Consider the following 15,676-nt stretch of genomic DNA (forward strand, 5'->3'; position numbering starts at 1 on the left):
AGAACCTGGTTAACTGATACACACACACTTTCGTCTTTATAATATTAGTGTGATTTTAAATCATCTTTAAATTATAAATGAAGTCAGGTAACATTGTTAAAAATAAAGATATATAATAATAGAACGTTTTTGTATTAATAATAATGACAACCACCTCCACAATTACATAATTCGGTACATTTGAGCTGGCGTATTCAATCCGGAACTACAAGATTTCACGTACCAACATTTTATCAATTCAAAGCTTCTCTTTTCTTTTTATTACAGATGGGCAAGGAATATTTTGATTTTTTTTAGGCCCCCAAATATATACACTATACAGCCTGTAAAACTGCCCTTGAGGTGTGTTTTTTAAGGGCAGCTTCTGTGGGAGGCAAATTTTCGATCTGCCTATCTGTGTTTGTTTAAAATTTGTTTGCAACACTCATTTACTGTCACAGCGGGGTAAGATGTGAAAAACAAACATGTACTTATAATACTTATAAAAAAATATAAGTTCTGGATAAGAGCATCTTTAAAATATCGTGACCATCCTTACGCTATCATGCATTGTAATAACAAACTTTTCAATTTCACTGTCTGTATATTTGCCACTGTAAAGTGTTTCAAATCCTCGTGTGACATTCGGATATGTATTCCATACCTTAAATGCATGTGTATCTATAGTTCTTTTAGACCTTCTAGCTTTGGAACACACGATATAGTAGTAGTAGCCAAAATAGTGTTAATAAGAATTATTGTTTATAAGAACAGTCGAAAGATATGGCTAGTACAAAATATCGTGTGTTCCAAAGCTAGAAGGTCTAAAAGAACTATAGATACACATGCATTTAAGGTATGGAATACATATCCGAATGTCACACGAGGATTTGAAACACTTTACAGTAGCAAATATACAGACAGTGAAATTGAAAAGTTTGTTATTACAATGCATGATAGCGTAAGGATGGTCACGATATTTTAAAGATGCTCTTATCCAGAACTTATATTTTTTTATAAGTATTATAAGTACATGTTTGTTTTTCACATCTTACCCCGCTGTGACAGTAAATGAGTGTTGCAAACAAATTTTAAACAAACACAGATAGGCAGATCGAAAATTTGCCTCCCACAGAAGCTGCCCTTAAAAAACACACCTCAAGGGCAGTTTTACAGGCTGTATAGTGTATATATTTGGGGGCCTAAAAAAAATCAAAATATTCCTTGCCCATCTGTAATAAAAAGAAAAGAGAAGCTTTGAATTGATAAAATGTTGGTACGTGAAATCTTGTAGTTCCGGATTGAATACGCCAGCTCAAATGTACCGAATTATGTAATTGTGGAGGTGGTTGTCATTATTATTAATACAAAAACGTTCTATTATTATATATCTTTATTTTTAACAATGTTACCTGACTTCATTTATAATTTAAAGATGATTTAAAATCACACTAATATTATAAAGACGAAAGTGTGTGTGTATCAGTTAACCAGGTTCTACCAGACAATTTAACATGGTATGGGACAAATAAGTACGAAACACTCAATGAACAAGTCAGACTAGCTTTTGGCTGGTTTTTGTTTGTTAGTATCGCTTATTTTTCGGGTCTATTAGCCGTCCCCTATGCTGCGCTAACGAGCGTTACTATACTTCCTATAATTTATTTGACATTGAAAATGGTAAAATATATATTACATGTTAATGTTTTTATAATCTGCATTAAATGGCCTTTCAGAAAGTATTTTTTTATAAACCAGGTTTAATACAAAAATATTAAAATATACTGGTTTGTTTGGATTTTGCCACTGCCAAAAGTTTATTATTTTAAGGATTGCTACATATTTTGCTACGGAACCCTAAAAAACTGGTATGGGGAATGAATCGGGCATCATCTAGTTACCTGAAAACGATACCAAACTTGACTCAAAGGTCCAAATGGCTCCGCCAGAATTTATTTTCGGAGCGCCGGGCGCTCTTTTCTATAACCCCCCCTCCCTGCTTTCTGCAGGGGAGTAAAGACTGGCTACCGGGCGATTTGGGCTTAGGTGGACGAGTACAACATTCGTACCAAATGGCATTGCTTTACTCAAAAATGTATACCTTTCCATACAAGCATGCCCATAAGAAAACGGACTATTATCAGTAACCTTACGATAATTGGTAGCTTTTGTTCTTTCATTATCTCAGTCATGTGCTTTTAAAACAAATATGTACATTAATTAACTTTTACGTTTTTCTTATTCTAATGAAAATCCGTTTTTACTTTACGGTGTTATGTTTTATGGATTAAAAAAAAATTCTGACATTTTAATTAATTAGGCTTTCAAGAAATTCGTTCGTGTAAAAAATATGTTTATTAATTTGTATTATTTTCGTGTAATTGCTATTAAATTCATTCACAACCCGCTAAATAGTGTCTTTTCGAGGCTGGTAAATTAACGCTTATTACGATATCGGAAGTAAATTTTGTCATAGGCATTGACGAATACTTAACAAAAACTCTAAGTTACTAAAAATCTATATTCGTAGCAAAAACTATATCCATACGAACTATGAATCTAGTATAGAAATATAAATTAGTGTAGTGTAGTAGCAGATAATATAATTTAGGCAACGTAAATCAAAGCGGGAATAATTTAGCCAATATACAGGGTCATACTCGTACATTGCTTTATTATATAATAAAAAAAAAATTATCGAAATCGGTTCAGCCGTTCTCGAGTTATGCGCTTACCAACAAATTTTGCGATTCATTTTTATATATAAAGAAGACTAGCATCCCGCAAGCGGCTTCGCCCGCGTAGTCAAAGAATAATCCGCATAGTTCCTGTTCCCGTACGATTTTATTATTATATATACGTATAGATTAGTGCAGAGTCTGCAGACGCAAGCGCATATTACAAAAACAACAACATATCGAAAAACAATATGTATTAAAAAAAGCAGATTTAGCACATGAATGACACTCGATACATAGGTAAACGTAGCGTACGCGTGTCAATTGCGAGCATGACCTGCATAGTATAAAGAAGGAAGTAGGCCAAATCCCGTCGTTTAGGAGCGCTCGGTACCTAAGGATGTATTCAGAAAGGAAGCTGGATCAACCTGCTTCCTTTGTGTAGAACGAACCAGCGCTGACAAGCGCCGGTAAGCGCTTATAAGTTTCCAGGTTTCTTTCTGAATACGGCCTAAACTTGGAAGGCGCATGGTTGTCACTTGTCATATTGATGTTTTAAATAATTGTATAAACTATAAACCAACACCGACCGCGCACAGCAATGAAAAAGGAACCGAGCGGCGTTGTGTGCGTGCGTACATACAAATGGCGCGATGTACCTTTATTTGAAGATAGCTTACTGTTCTCTTTATACTATGGCATGAGTACGGTGAATTATCTTGATGCAATCAGCGCCGCCGCGTCGCCTATGGCGTCTGGCTTCCAATATTCCCCTATTGTTGACGCCACGTGAGCGCACAGATACAATATGATTTGGTAACAAAATGATAATTAATATGAATCGCTTGTGTTGGTAAGCGCAAAGCTCGAGAACGGCTGAACTAATTTCCTTAGGTAATTATTTTTTATAATATACATACCTTGAAGTAGGTTCGAGGATAGTTCTTAGGGAGAGAAATACACAACCCATTTCATGATAATAGGGTGTATTAATTTGCATATGTAATTGCGTCTGGACCATTAACAGGATCTATATCCTGTTAATGGTCCAGACTAGCAGGAAAAATCACACACATTTACTTTTAACGAATTTATATTATTTGCCTTAAAGGATTTGCCATCTGCGTCGCATACATAATTATTTAATATTTTGTGGAGTTAAATAATAACTAGACAAATTAAGACAAATATTATTTCAGCAGGATGATGTTGTAATCAAGGCACGCGCTACAATTTAAGTGTGGAATTTAATTATTTTTTGTTTAATTATTATCAAAGTCAACATACGATGATTACACCAAACAATTATCTCAAGTGAAAACCGTTATGAGGAAAAAAAATATACAATTTTAACAATTCCTTTAAAAGTATGATCTGTAAATACCTACTTTTAAACATATTATGTCGGTTATAGAGAAGTAAGTACTATCCATACTAATATTATAAATGCGAAAGTAACTCTGTCTGTCTGTCTGTTACTCAATCACGCCTAAACTACTGAACCAATTTGCATGAAATTTGGTATGGAGATATTTTGATACCCGAGAAAGGACATAGGCTACCTTTTATTGCGAAATATGTACCACGGGCGAAGCCGGGGCGGACCTCTAGTATTATTATACCGTAAGCTAAGTAGGTATTAACTATTAACATTAAGTAAAAAAACTTAATTACCTCCCTACATCACTTTTAAAACGCAAATCATCCCATTCTACCGTTCAGAATAATTATCTGCAAGCGTATCTCTACTTTCGTGACCATGCAAAGCCATCAGCCATGCCAGGTAAATAATGTTATGGATAAATCGCGTTTCAAGCCATAAAAGTCATTGATTTCTAAACTCACATACATATTTATATTCATATACCCTGAAACGTTATTCTCCTTTTTCGGACAGTCGTGTAATTATTGTGATTGTTTCAATTGAATAGAATAATACCTACGTTTAATATAGCGTAATCACGCTACTCATCGAATCACTGTTGCAAGTGTAGCACTATTGTAAGCCACATGATTGTTTCCATCAACAAGTTTAACAATGTGGGCGTTGTATTCTGTGCCTATATGGTGTAAGGACATTGCCAAAATCTGAGCATAACTCTGTGCTCTATTTTGCTATAGCTTCGGGCTGCCCAGCAATTTTTCACTAGGTAGTGTTTAGCAGTACCCTGTTCTATGCACGTTCAGCAAAACTAGCCGACCACACAAGTTGTTAGCCCAAATTTAGAAACTAGGTACCTATATATTGTAACATAATAAAAGTCACAAGAACACAGATGCCGCATTGTAGTCTACATGACCGTCAATTAGTTACCATCTATTTGATCGGAACTTATTAATTGCTTAATAATAAACCTATTTATTATGAGGTCACACGAATCGCGGTCAATTAAGGATATTATAGTTTAACCCATACATGTGGGCCACGGAGTTATTAATCCAGACAGAATTCATTTTAATTAATGACAATGAATGTAATTTAATAGATTTGGAAGACTTGTACCGCTTACAAGTTACATTAAGTCGTTACGTTAATTTATCAAAGGAACGTTGTAAATTGAGGGTCCTCTTACATACACGATCAAATAGAAAGTAAGGTGGATAAGGCTGGGAAGTGAATTTACGTGTGATTGGACTTTCCATATTAAGTTGATACATGATCTAAAGAACCGGGAATAAAACCCAACTTTTGCATTTTTTCGTGACATGTTGTAGGAAAAACTGCAAAGTTACGATTACGAAACACACTATCTACCAGTTGAATGAATGATTCATCAAAAACATATTTTTGGTCTTATTAGCTTCTTCCAATAATTACATAGATAATAAGAACAAACAAGTGATAATGAGACCAGAGATTTAAACAAAAAAATCGGACAGTCAGTATGAAGAAAATCCATTATCCTCAGTACAATACAAACAATAACAAAGTATATGTTTAACTGATAACCCGTAATATCTACACAACTGCTTATCAAGCCCTAATGTTTACAGTTCATAGTGTCAAGATAACACACATTATTAGAAAATAATTATGTACGTAGAAATGCTTTATGCAAATTGCGCTTTTTATTTCAAATGATTGACAGTATTAATCACTTATAATCATGACCCAATTAAATGACAACATTGTGAAACAGCTGGTAAATCCATACTTTTAATAGTATAAATGCGAAAGTAACTCTGTCTGTCTGTCTGTTACTCAATCACGCCTAAACTACTGAACTAATTTTCATGAAATTTGGTATGGAGATATTTTGATAACCGAGAAAGGACATAGGCTACTTTTTATCCCGGGAAAATGACGCAATCCCGGAAATCCCACGGGAATGGGAACTATGCGGGTTTTTCTTTGACTGCGCAACCTAGTAACCTAGTAATAAATATAATATATTTTTTTTAATTAAAATAAAGTTTATTTAATGTTAACCAACTTTAACATGAAAAATGCCTGCACATTTTAAATAGCTACAGAATAAACTGTCACTAAATACATATATATTTTTTAACAATTATGAATACTGCAAATATTTGATGTGAAATCATACTCTCAATTTGCTTGTAAAACCTCAGCGTTAATCATATTATGAAATGGGCAAAAAGTAACTCTGTTATTCAAACATATGAAAAAGTCAGAGGTATCCAAAAATTTGATGGTGTAACTTATAAAACTTATAAACTGAAAATTATAGAAAATAAATAAGTACAAAATAGTTAAGTATAAAACAGACTATAAATAATAATTAAGACAAAAGTTGTCTATGGTGGTCTATGTCATGAGATTTAGAATTCTGAGACATGTATATAGCACATATCATATATCGTGGTCAAACGTCTGCCTATTCATTTAAAAAAAAAACATATATATAGCGATCATTGTGTTTCTCTTATCAATATGCAAATGCATTTTTATTTATTATTTAACTAGATAACCCGCTGAACTTTGTATCACCTACTTAATGTATAGCACATTAGTGTAAGATATTTTCCATTACTTACTTACAGAAACAGATAAAAATCACTTCTTTTTAATTTCTATAGTACTGAATAGATTTAGTTACTCTTACCTCTACCTTGATAATTGGGTAACTTACAACAGAGCTAAGACTATACTTGATACCTAGTGATATAGCTTAGGTAACAGAAAAGCATATAAACATACCATAAAAAAAAATTGAAAGTTACATTTTTTACAATATCCTGATGCAAACAATATTTTCAAATATATTCAAAATATAAAGTTAAAAATGGATATTGAGTTAAAAATTTATATATATAAATACAAATACACATGGCTATGTAATAACACATTTAAGCATCAAAAACAAATTTTATTTATTTTATTAGTTGCTGATTAAACTGCTTACTCACATGGAAAGTAAATTGTAATCGATAGAGCCTATTTCATCATTCAAACTGCTTGTAAATAATAGTGTGGTAGGCATATTATTTGACTACACTGCACATTTAGTTTTCTTAATAATGACATACAATAAATGTGTTTTCATTAATATAAAATAATAAATTTTATACTTCAGTTTGGTTTGATTTTTTTTCATACAAAAACATTTTTATACTTAAATATTTTGTAATTTCCTTATCAATTTTACAGTAATAAATTATTATGAGGCATATCATAATATGGATGGATTTTTTTTGCGACATTTTAGTGTACTCAGAATAAAAAAAAAACAAATTTAACATTCTTACCTGCTTTACTGTCGGCATTAGGAACATTTTCATCTCGCAATCGCTTTTGAAGCACTGTATATATAACACTGTAGGAATTTATAACACCAAATAATAGTCCATTTGTTAAAAAAGAACCGATTACTATGGAGTATGCTCTGAAACCTCCATCAGGTGGATCATTTGGTGTACTATTATTAATTTCTGGTTCTACAGATTTTGGCCTTACTGTTCCTGACAGTAAATCACTGCTTTCCAGTTGGTCTTGATTCTTATCCATTTTTATTTAATAAAAATATTTAAATATGTCTCGCAATTCTTACAGCCTAAAGCACATGGCTCAATCACAGTTACAGCCAAAAAATATATAAATTCTGATGGAAAAAGCTAATAAAAAATTAACTTTTATTTTACATTAAAGTAAATAAACATTTTTATTCAAAACTAAAAATTAAGAAGTCAACAAATTATTTACTATTTCGATGACATTTCACGTTAATTCACCACCTACTTCTAGACGTAAGACAGGACTGAATAATGAATGGGAACGAAGAATTATGAATGGTACGTTGATTGACTTGACTTGTGAGTTGTGAAGTTTGTGAATGAAATCCTTCTAAAGCTCGGAACACACATAAGTACTCATTGTGATTTCTCAAAACCACAGAGCACACTGGAGCACACATACTGTTAAATTATATAATATAATATTATAGACTACAAGCCCGCATAGGACAAAAATATGGGTCAAATGAACCACCAGGGGACATATCTAGAACGATAGCAGAGCAAAAAATAATAAGATTCATCACTATGCCGTCACTTGTAAGCTGTCCAACTGAGTGCAGATGAGAATTGAAAAGTACAGGTAGACTCGGTAAATTTTGGTCATATATTTTTGTACGGCATTCTTAACCATCGATAGATCCATTAAAAATAATAAGAAACCGCTCAGTGCCGTACAAAAATGGTGGTCCACCAAGTCGGAATTTTTATTTAATTTCCGAGAGTTACCGGGGGTAAATTTGGTCATTTGACCATGTACGGCATCTGTGTCATACTATTGCTATACTGCTTTTAATCCATTATTCCGCAACGCCGTACAAAAATCATGGGGACAAGGGGAAAAAATCGAGAGTTGCAATCCCCTCTCTTTCCCCACTCCACGGGGTCATTTGACTAAGTACGGCTTCGGTTCCAAAACATTATCTAGCACTCAAAAGTACTATTAAAAGCAATGCCGTCAAAAAATAATTGTTCTTTTAAATGTATACCAATAATCATCTTAATTTCATCGAATTCTTGATATAAAGAGCTGTAAGGTCATTTGACCCTGTACGGGAACTTTTTTTTTAACATGATATTGTAAAATTCAATTGTTGTATAGTATTGCCGTTCAAAATAAACCGTTCTAAAAAAAGTTATAGAGAAATGCAAAACCAGAAATTTTGTTAAAGTTTAAACATCGTAGATTAATGAAATATAATAGTTTTCTACACTTTATCCGTTGTTTTAAATAGTATTAACATAGATAAATTAGGAAAAAACGATGCCGTACATTTTTGTGCAGACCACATCTTTTAGGCTGATGAAAGCGACGAAAGCTACAATTTTAAGGGTGCTTTATGGCCATTTGATACAGTACGGCATTAACATATTTTTACCCAACTACGGCAAAGCAAAAGGAGGGTTATGGTTGTTTACAGGTCATGTATGTATGTTCATCTATTCCCTCGTAACTTCTAAACTACTTATCAGAATTCGACAAATGACATATCATTAGAAGCGTCTGAATTGTTCACTGGATAACCAGCGACCAGCTAGCTAAAGGCCATATGGGGTTTCACAAAATCTAATGTGGCGCCCTCTAGCGGACAAAACATACAGAGTAAAAAAATAAAGTTAAGATAAATATGCAGTATTTGGTATCATTTGAAAGCGCTTTACTTGTACATTTTGAATATGTATATATTACTAGCATTTGCTTGTGACTTTACCTGTATTCATGGAGTGATTGCATATAATTCACATCTTTTCGTTCATAGTTTTTTTATTAGTTCATCAATTTACCGGAGTCCATTCCACCTGACTCCGACTTTCCAAGGTGATAATTAACCACCTCGAGCTTCTTAATATTAATGTATATTTATATTTTATTATAAAAATATAAAGCAAACATTTCGTTATATGGATTTTTTTCTTTTTCAGATTTTTCCCCTTTGAACCAACGAAAATGTACGGCACATGAAAAAATATTATCTATGCATAAAATACTTTAAAAATAAATTTATTTCGTGTTGTGTCAAATGACCCCCTGGAGTGGGGAAAGAGAGGGGATTATAACTTTCGATTTTTTCCCCTTGTCCCCATGATTTTTGTACGGCGTTGCGGAATAATGGATTAAAAGCAGTATAGCAATAGTATGACACAGATGCCGTACATGGTCAAATGACCAAATTTACCCCCGGTAACTCTCGGAAATTAAATAAAAATTCCGACTTGGTGGACCAACATTTTTGTACGGCACTGAGCGGTTTCTTATTATTTTTAATGGATCTATCGATGGTTAAGAATGCCGTACAAAAATATATGACCAAAATTTACCGAGTCTACCTGTACTTTTCAATTCTCATCTGCACTCAGTTGGACAGCTTACAAGTGACGGCATAGTGATGAACTGTGGTGATGAATCTTATTATTTTTTGCTCTGCTATCGTTCTAAATATGTCCCCTGGTGGTTCATTTGACCCATATTTTTGTCCTATGCGGGCTTGTAGTCTATTATGTTAATAATAAATTCGGCACAGCTTCAAAAATAGTTTTTTTATTCTATTTAGGTATTTTCATATCATACAATATGATATACATATTAGGACTAAAATACATTTATACATAATATACTTACGTGTGGACGCGAAAAATAATATTCTTTTAATAATTAGGTATCAGTTTAAACTTTAACTAATTATTAATTGTTTGAAAATGCTGTGGAGACTTAGGTATTAAAAATGAAATATCGAAGTTAGGGCTCCCGCACATGGGCCACCGGCCAAAACCATAAAACGCCGCCACCGGCATATTTCCTGTACTTTTCATACATTACTTCTCGTGGCAGTGCTTGTGGCTGTCGCGAGTGACTCGTGTGCAGCGCAGTGGCCAGTGCGGTGACACTGACTTCTCGTGGCAGCGCTTGTGGCTCGTGTGCAGCGACACTTAATGTTAAATTACGGTCTATGTTACGAGTCGGGTATATAATGATGCAGAGAACCTGTCTAATATTATTATGTTTATTGAGACCATGAATACCAATGCAGTATGGTAAAAACGTCGAGTTTAACTTTGAAATGTTGCTAATTAGCCAGAATTTACTTCAGTTGTCTCTTTTTCGCTCACGATAATTTAATAATGCCATCTTACTTGGCGTTTAATCGTGTGTGCGTTATTATTCCTTTTTGAAGGTCGAATATTGTGCAGGTAACAGTACACCTATTATTGATAAAACAAAGTAATTTATGTTTCGTTCAAAACTAAAGTAAAGGAATGAGTAAAACAACCATATCAAAAAATAACATATATATTTCTTCATAAAATATATTTTAATAAAACAAACAATTATTTGTACTTCTTAACCTCGTTTACCAAATTTTTTATAGCTGGCATCTCTTCTTTGAGATTTTCTTCTAGAGAGCTTTTTTCTTCTTCAGGTGCGATTAAAAACTTGGTTACAGATTCTGTAAAAAACAATATAAAAATTGTTTTAAGAACACCCATATATTAAAAACACAGGTTATAAATACAGAAGTTTTAAGTGACAGTTGAAAGAATGCTATTAAACTCATAGTTAACTTTGAAAACTAAAAGTATAGATGGTGATAACATCCATAAGAGAATAAAGGAAAAAAATCTATACTGAAAATGATCAAGCTACCGATTTGACCGAAATATGGCAATGGTTATAAAAATTCTTTGGTTATAAAAATCTTTGAAATATTTAAGAAAATAAGTAAAATTTACCTTGATAGTGTTGTAGTTTCGCATAATCCTCTTCCTTTAGCTGTCCTTTCAAGAATGCTATAATAGAGGGAACTTGACGACCAGATGCATGAAGCATGTTTTGGTTCAAGATCGTGAAAGTTGCAAGCGCAGCCAGGTGTAAAACTAGTGCTGGATCATCGCAATTCTCCAATTCGGATATGAGTTTCTCACGATGATTTAGTACAAGCAATCTGTAAGAGAGGAAATTAAAGTACTTGTATTTTAGGATTTCATGAGACATTGCAATATAAGTGCTATGGCTGTTGGTTTAGAGTTTATATTGCTTTATTTAATGATGATCATATCCGTACTTATATTATAAATGCGAAAGTAACCCTGTCTGTCTGTCTGTTACTCAATCACGCCTAAACTACAGAACCAATTTGCATGAAATTTGGTATGGAGATATTTTGATACCCGAGAAAGGACATAGGCTACCTTTTATTGCCAAATATGTACCACGGGCGAAGCCGGGGCGGACCTCTAGTAAACTATAATATATGCATATTAATTTCCATAAAGTATTTTTATCACTGTATATTTATACTTACTTATCCTTCTTCTTATCAACCTTCTTCAAGATCATGCCACATTCTGCCAGACACACGTCAACAGCTTGATAAAATGAATCCATATTTTGTTCAGTTAGAGTCACATTCAAAGCACGCAACGGTTTCATGTATTCTTCCGGCAAATCGTTAAGTATTTTATTCCGTTGCTCTGGCGATAAAGTATCAACTTGCACAGAAATATTGCACTGATTTGCTGCATATTTACAGAATTCTCCAAGAACATCAGCTCCAAATGTTTTTAATAGATATTTAATGTATGCAGCTTGTTGGTCAGCAGGAAGGAGTTTTAATCCTTTTTCATATAACTTCATATCATTAACGAGGACATTAATCCTGTCTTGAGCTGATGAATGTGTTTGTTTCTTGTTTTGATTTGCACTTTGTAAGAGCTTTTCGGCCAAATCCTTTGCAATTGTGAGCGCTGTTTGGTTTAAGCCCCTGTAAGCAAGAAACGTGATCATGTTTTAATGATGAAATATTCCGAATTGTTACGATATGACCACTGTAGACAAATCTAACTAGGTAAGTGTGTAATATTGAAAAAAATGAAACAATTCTTGTAATAATAGTGTGAATTAACAGAAAATGATACCAGTAAATAATTTCATAGTCACTTACACTTGTAAATACTCCGCAATTTGCGTAACCAAATCCTCCAGACCCTCATTGTCTAACGTATCTTTAATAACCGCTTCAACATTCTCTACTTGAACAATTTCGAGTTGCGCTTGTGCTTTCTTCGTAACTTCCTCGTCAGAATCCGAATCGTGCGCTGCTTGTTTAGTTCTAGCGTGTTTTTTGACAGCTTTAGTCTTAGTTTCTCTGCCCTGTGTACCACCACCGCCTTTACCGCTAGTTGCTTTGCGTCTACGCTCCTCACGTCTTTCCGTTTTATGGTCTACATGACTTTGTAATTGTTCGGTTTTAGCCAGTTGTTTCTCTAAGTAGAACTGTTGGTATTGACCAGATTTTACTATGGCTTCTGCTTTCGCATTCGTCATTGGCATGCAAGCTTGTCTTAAGTTCTCGATGTATTGGTTGCTGAAGACTAAAATTTGTAAAGAAATATTAGAATAGTAATTACTAATTATATAAGATAGAATATATTAATACAATTTCTCTTTTCAGTAAGCTCAAGTTATATTATATAAAACAATTATAACCTGTATTATCAAACACAGTTGTAGACTTAGCATTATTTTTCAACAGAACATCTAACACATTTTCAATATCCATATCAGATAGGATTGATGGCAACAAATTAACAACATCCAAATAGCTTTTAGACGCAATACATTCTTCCAACGCTGTCTCCAATTGTAACTTAATTTGTGACCCAATCAAACAAGTGCTTAAAAATATCATTTCTTCATCATGTATCACTCTTTTAACATAGCCTTTAGGGTCCGATATTCCCAAGCGAGTCAAAGCATCATACTCCAAATAGTTATTTTGCTTCCAAAAGCTCATAACCCACTCATTTTGAGACTTGGTGTAACAAGATGGTACATAAAGAGCTCCAGAATGTCTGCCTGTCAACACACCAGGAGCATTTATCTGATCGAATAAATTCATAAAAAGACGTTCAGCTACATTACAGTGACTGATAATTATTCCAATTTGAGTTGGTTTCAGTAAGCCCATCAAGGCTCCCCTAATCTTGGCTTTTGTTCTTGTTATGTATTCTTCAGTATAGAAAGTCCTGGGTTCAGAGGGATCCTGTTTCCCTATAATCAATGTACCCAAGTTCTTTTCTAAAATGGTATGCAACAGAAAGTCAGCAGGCAAATCATACTGCAATGTCAACTCGCCAACTGAAATTTGCCCTTGCAGTTGTAACTTCTCATTTATCTCTCTCGCTATTTTATGAGTGTATTCATCGGATATTAGATATCCAGATATTAATTGGACATCTTTGCCCCTGATTATCTCATGGAGATTGTTGTTAATTTGATTTAGATCAACACTCAACTCTCTGGCTAAATCAACAGTGTTAACTCTGCCACCTCTGACATATAATTCATCTTTGATTTCTTTAACTAACTGCTGTGACGTTAAGTATTCTTTGCCATCAGTGGTAAATATTACATCTATTAATTTAAGCTCAAGTAGCTTTGTCACTATTTCTATACAATTCCTCTCTGATAATCTGAAAGTTTTAATTATTGTATAAGTTTATCCTTTTTTTATAGAATAACACATATTTATCAAGTCAATTCAAACATTTCATCACTTCATAACATAAGTAGTAAAATATACAAAATTACCTTTGAGAAGTTGAGCTAAGCTGGGCTTTTTGAAAGTCAGCAGCTAATCTTTTAATTTCATCCCAATCAGTTGAAGGAGCCATTGCTACCTGGATAAATTAAAATTGTATGTATGTATAAATAGTAAGGAAAATTTTATATAACTACTTATATAGCTAAAAAAATTAGGACTATAGGTTATATAGGACTAGTTCATCTCTATTAGCAGGTAAATATGTGCAATAAATAAGAATTCAATTCTGAATTCTCTTCCTGCACCTTCAACACAATTCAATATTCATTTAAACTTACTTAAATACTTGGCGCTAAAGAAACCTTTCAATTCAACACACCAGAATCTTTATCCTTATTGTATTCATAAAATTTCTTGTTTTATTAATTCAATAAATCAATAGTTTAAATTCATTTTCATAATAATTTTCGAATACTACATTACTACCTTGTAATATTATGACAACCAGATGACAGCCAAATGGCACGTCAGCTACGGCGTCAGCCGTCACTTTTCTGAAGGAAAAAAAGTGAAAGGGACGGTCTACACTCTACAGATACTTAATTACGTATATAAACCAAGAAGCTTATATCTAATACACTGGAGATTGCACTATGACCATTAACTTGTCACAAGAAAATATAACCTTGAATGACGTCAGTGTTGTTTTTTGTCTCTTTCTGTGGGTGACCACACTGGTTTGTATATTCAGGATTTTTCGAAATAGAAAAAACTAAAAATCATGGTCTATAAATAATAACGACATATATTTTTAACAGTATTTTTATTAGTTGACCAGTAATTACTGGTCAACTTACAAGAATTATCACCTTTATACGACATACAATTTTAATTGGTAGAGAATGATAGTTTTAAATAACGCTTGATAACTTTTGGCTACAAAGCTTGGATATTAACCGATATACTCATATATCATTAACATCCTTTGTAAATGGAGGAAAGTTGTGTTTTGCATCAGATGCTGTTTACCAAATTGTAAGTTACTCGGATCTTCTTTTTAAACGCGTTGCTTCGACGGGTCAACTTCAAGCCAAAAACATCAAATTAAAACTGTTTATATAGCAGTATTTTTTTTCTGGGTCGTAATCCTCAGTAATTTTACCCTTGATAGGCACATATATTTCTTTTTACTTCATTTTTTGGAAAGCTGAAATACGTAAAACAAAAAAATATTAGGTTAAAAAGTATAAATTTCAATGTAAAAAAGAACAAACCACAATATGTGAGTGCAATACCGATGTCGTGTGTTGTTTCATTACTAGTATAAAATTTTTTTAAATGGTGTTCTAAATGTTCATCATAATATCGTCGCTATCCGTAAAAACCCATCATCATGGTTACCTTACTTGTTAAATTTGTTTGTTGAAAACTTGTTGAAAAATGATGAAAGTATTAGGAAAAGAACTTATTTAACATGATTGCTTAGTAAAATGATGATAAATT

The 15,676-nt window shown here is 33.0% G+C and overlaps 2 protein-coding genes across 3 annotated transcripts in view; both read right to left on the reverse strand.

The window, feature by feature from the left end:
• kar (monocarboxylate transporter 10-like protein kar) overlaps window positions 1-7,889 on the reverse strand; it is a 12,975-nt gene extending 5,086 nt beyond the window's left edge. Inside the window, exon 1 of the mRNA XM_089703113.1 lies at window positions 7,368-7,889. Within this exon, the coding sequence (XP_089559239.1) occupies window positions 7,368-7,626 (259 nt within the window). The 5' untranslated portion in view covers window positions 7,627-7,889. The remainder of the gene's footprint in view (window positions 1-7,367) is intronic.
• Window positions 7,890-10,904: 3,015 nt separating this feature from the next.
• Window positions 10,905-14,761, reverse strand: Ufl1 (UFM1 specific ligase 1). 2 transcript variants are annotated; one of them, XM_089703115.1, is made up of 7 exons: window positions 14,660-14,761; window positions 14,221-14,309; window positions 13,117-14,102; window positions 12,572-13,001; window positions 11,933-12,391; window positions 11,361-11,572; window positions 10,905-11,077 (listed from the first exon to the last, which is right to left on the reverse strand). In XM_089703115.1, exons 2-7 carry the CDS (start codon window positions 14,301-14,303, stop codon window positions 10,959-10,961), a joined length of 2,289 nt encoding a protein of 762 aa, XP_089559241.1. In that variant the 5' UTR covers window positions 14,304-14,309; window positions 14,660-14,761; the 3' UTR covers window positions 10,905-10,958. The 2 variants fall into 2 exon arrangements, with proteins under 2 accessions (XP_089559241.1, XP_089559240.1); XM_089703114.1 differs by lacking the exon at window positions 14,660-14,761 and adding an exon at window positions 14,512-14,649.
• Between the last annotated feature and the right edge of the window lie 915 nt (window positions 14,762-15,676).

This window comes from Colias philodice, chromosome 14 (genome assembly GCF_061535455.1).
Source record: "Colias philodice isolate Cphi_HAF_F1 chromosome 14, ilColPhil1 Martin Lab GWU primary, whole genome shotgun sequence".
NCBI lineage: Eukaryota > Metazoa > Arthropoda > Insecta > Lepidoptera > Pieridae > Colias > Colias philodice.

Excerpts from the sequence above, each read along its gene's own strand:
- Ufl1 (XM_089703115.1), bottom strand. The coding sequence starts at position 14,303 with ATGGCTCCTTCAACTGATTGGGATGAAATTAAAAGATTAGCTGCTGAC. Across the intron at positions 14,103-14,220 it reads CTTAGCTCAACTTCTCAAAG|ATTATCAGAGAGGAATTGTA; the intron begins GTAATTTTGTAT and ends TAAAACTTTCAG. Across the intron at positions 12,392-12,571 it reads ATTGCGGAGTATTTACAAGT|GGGCTTAAACCAAACAGCGC; the intron begins GTAAGTGACTAT and ends TCTTGCTTACAG.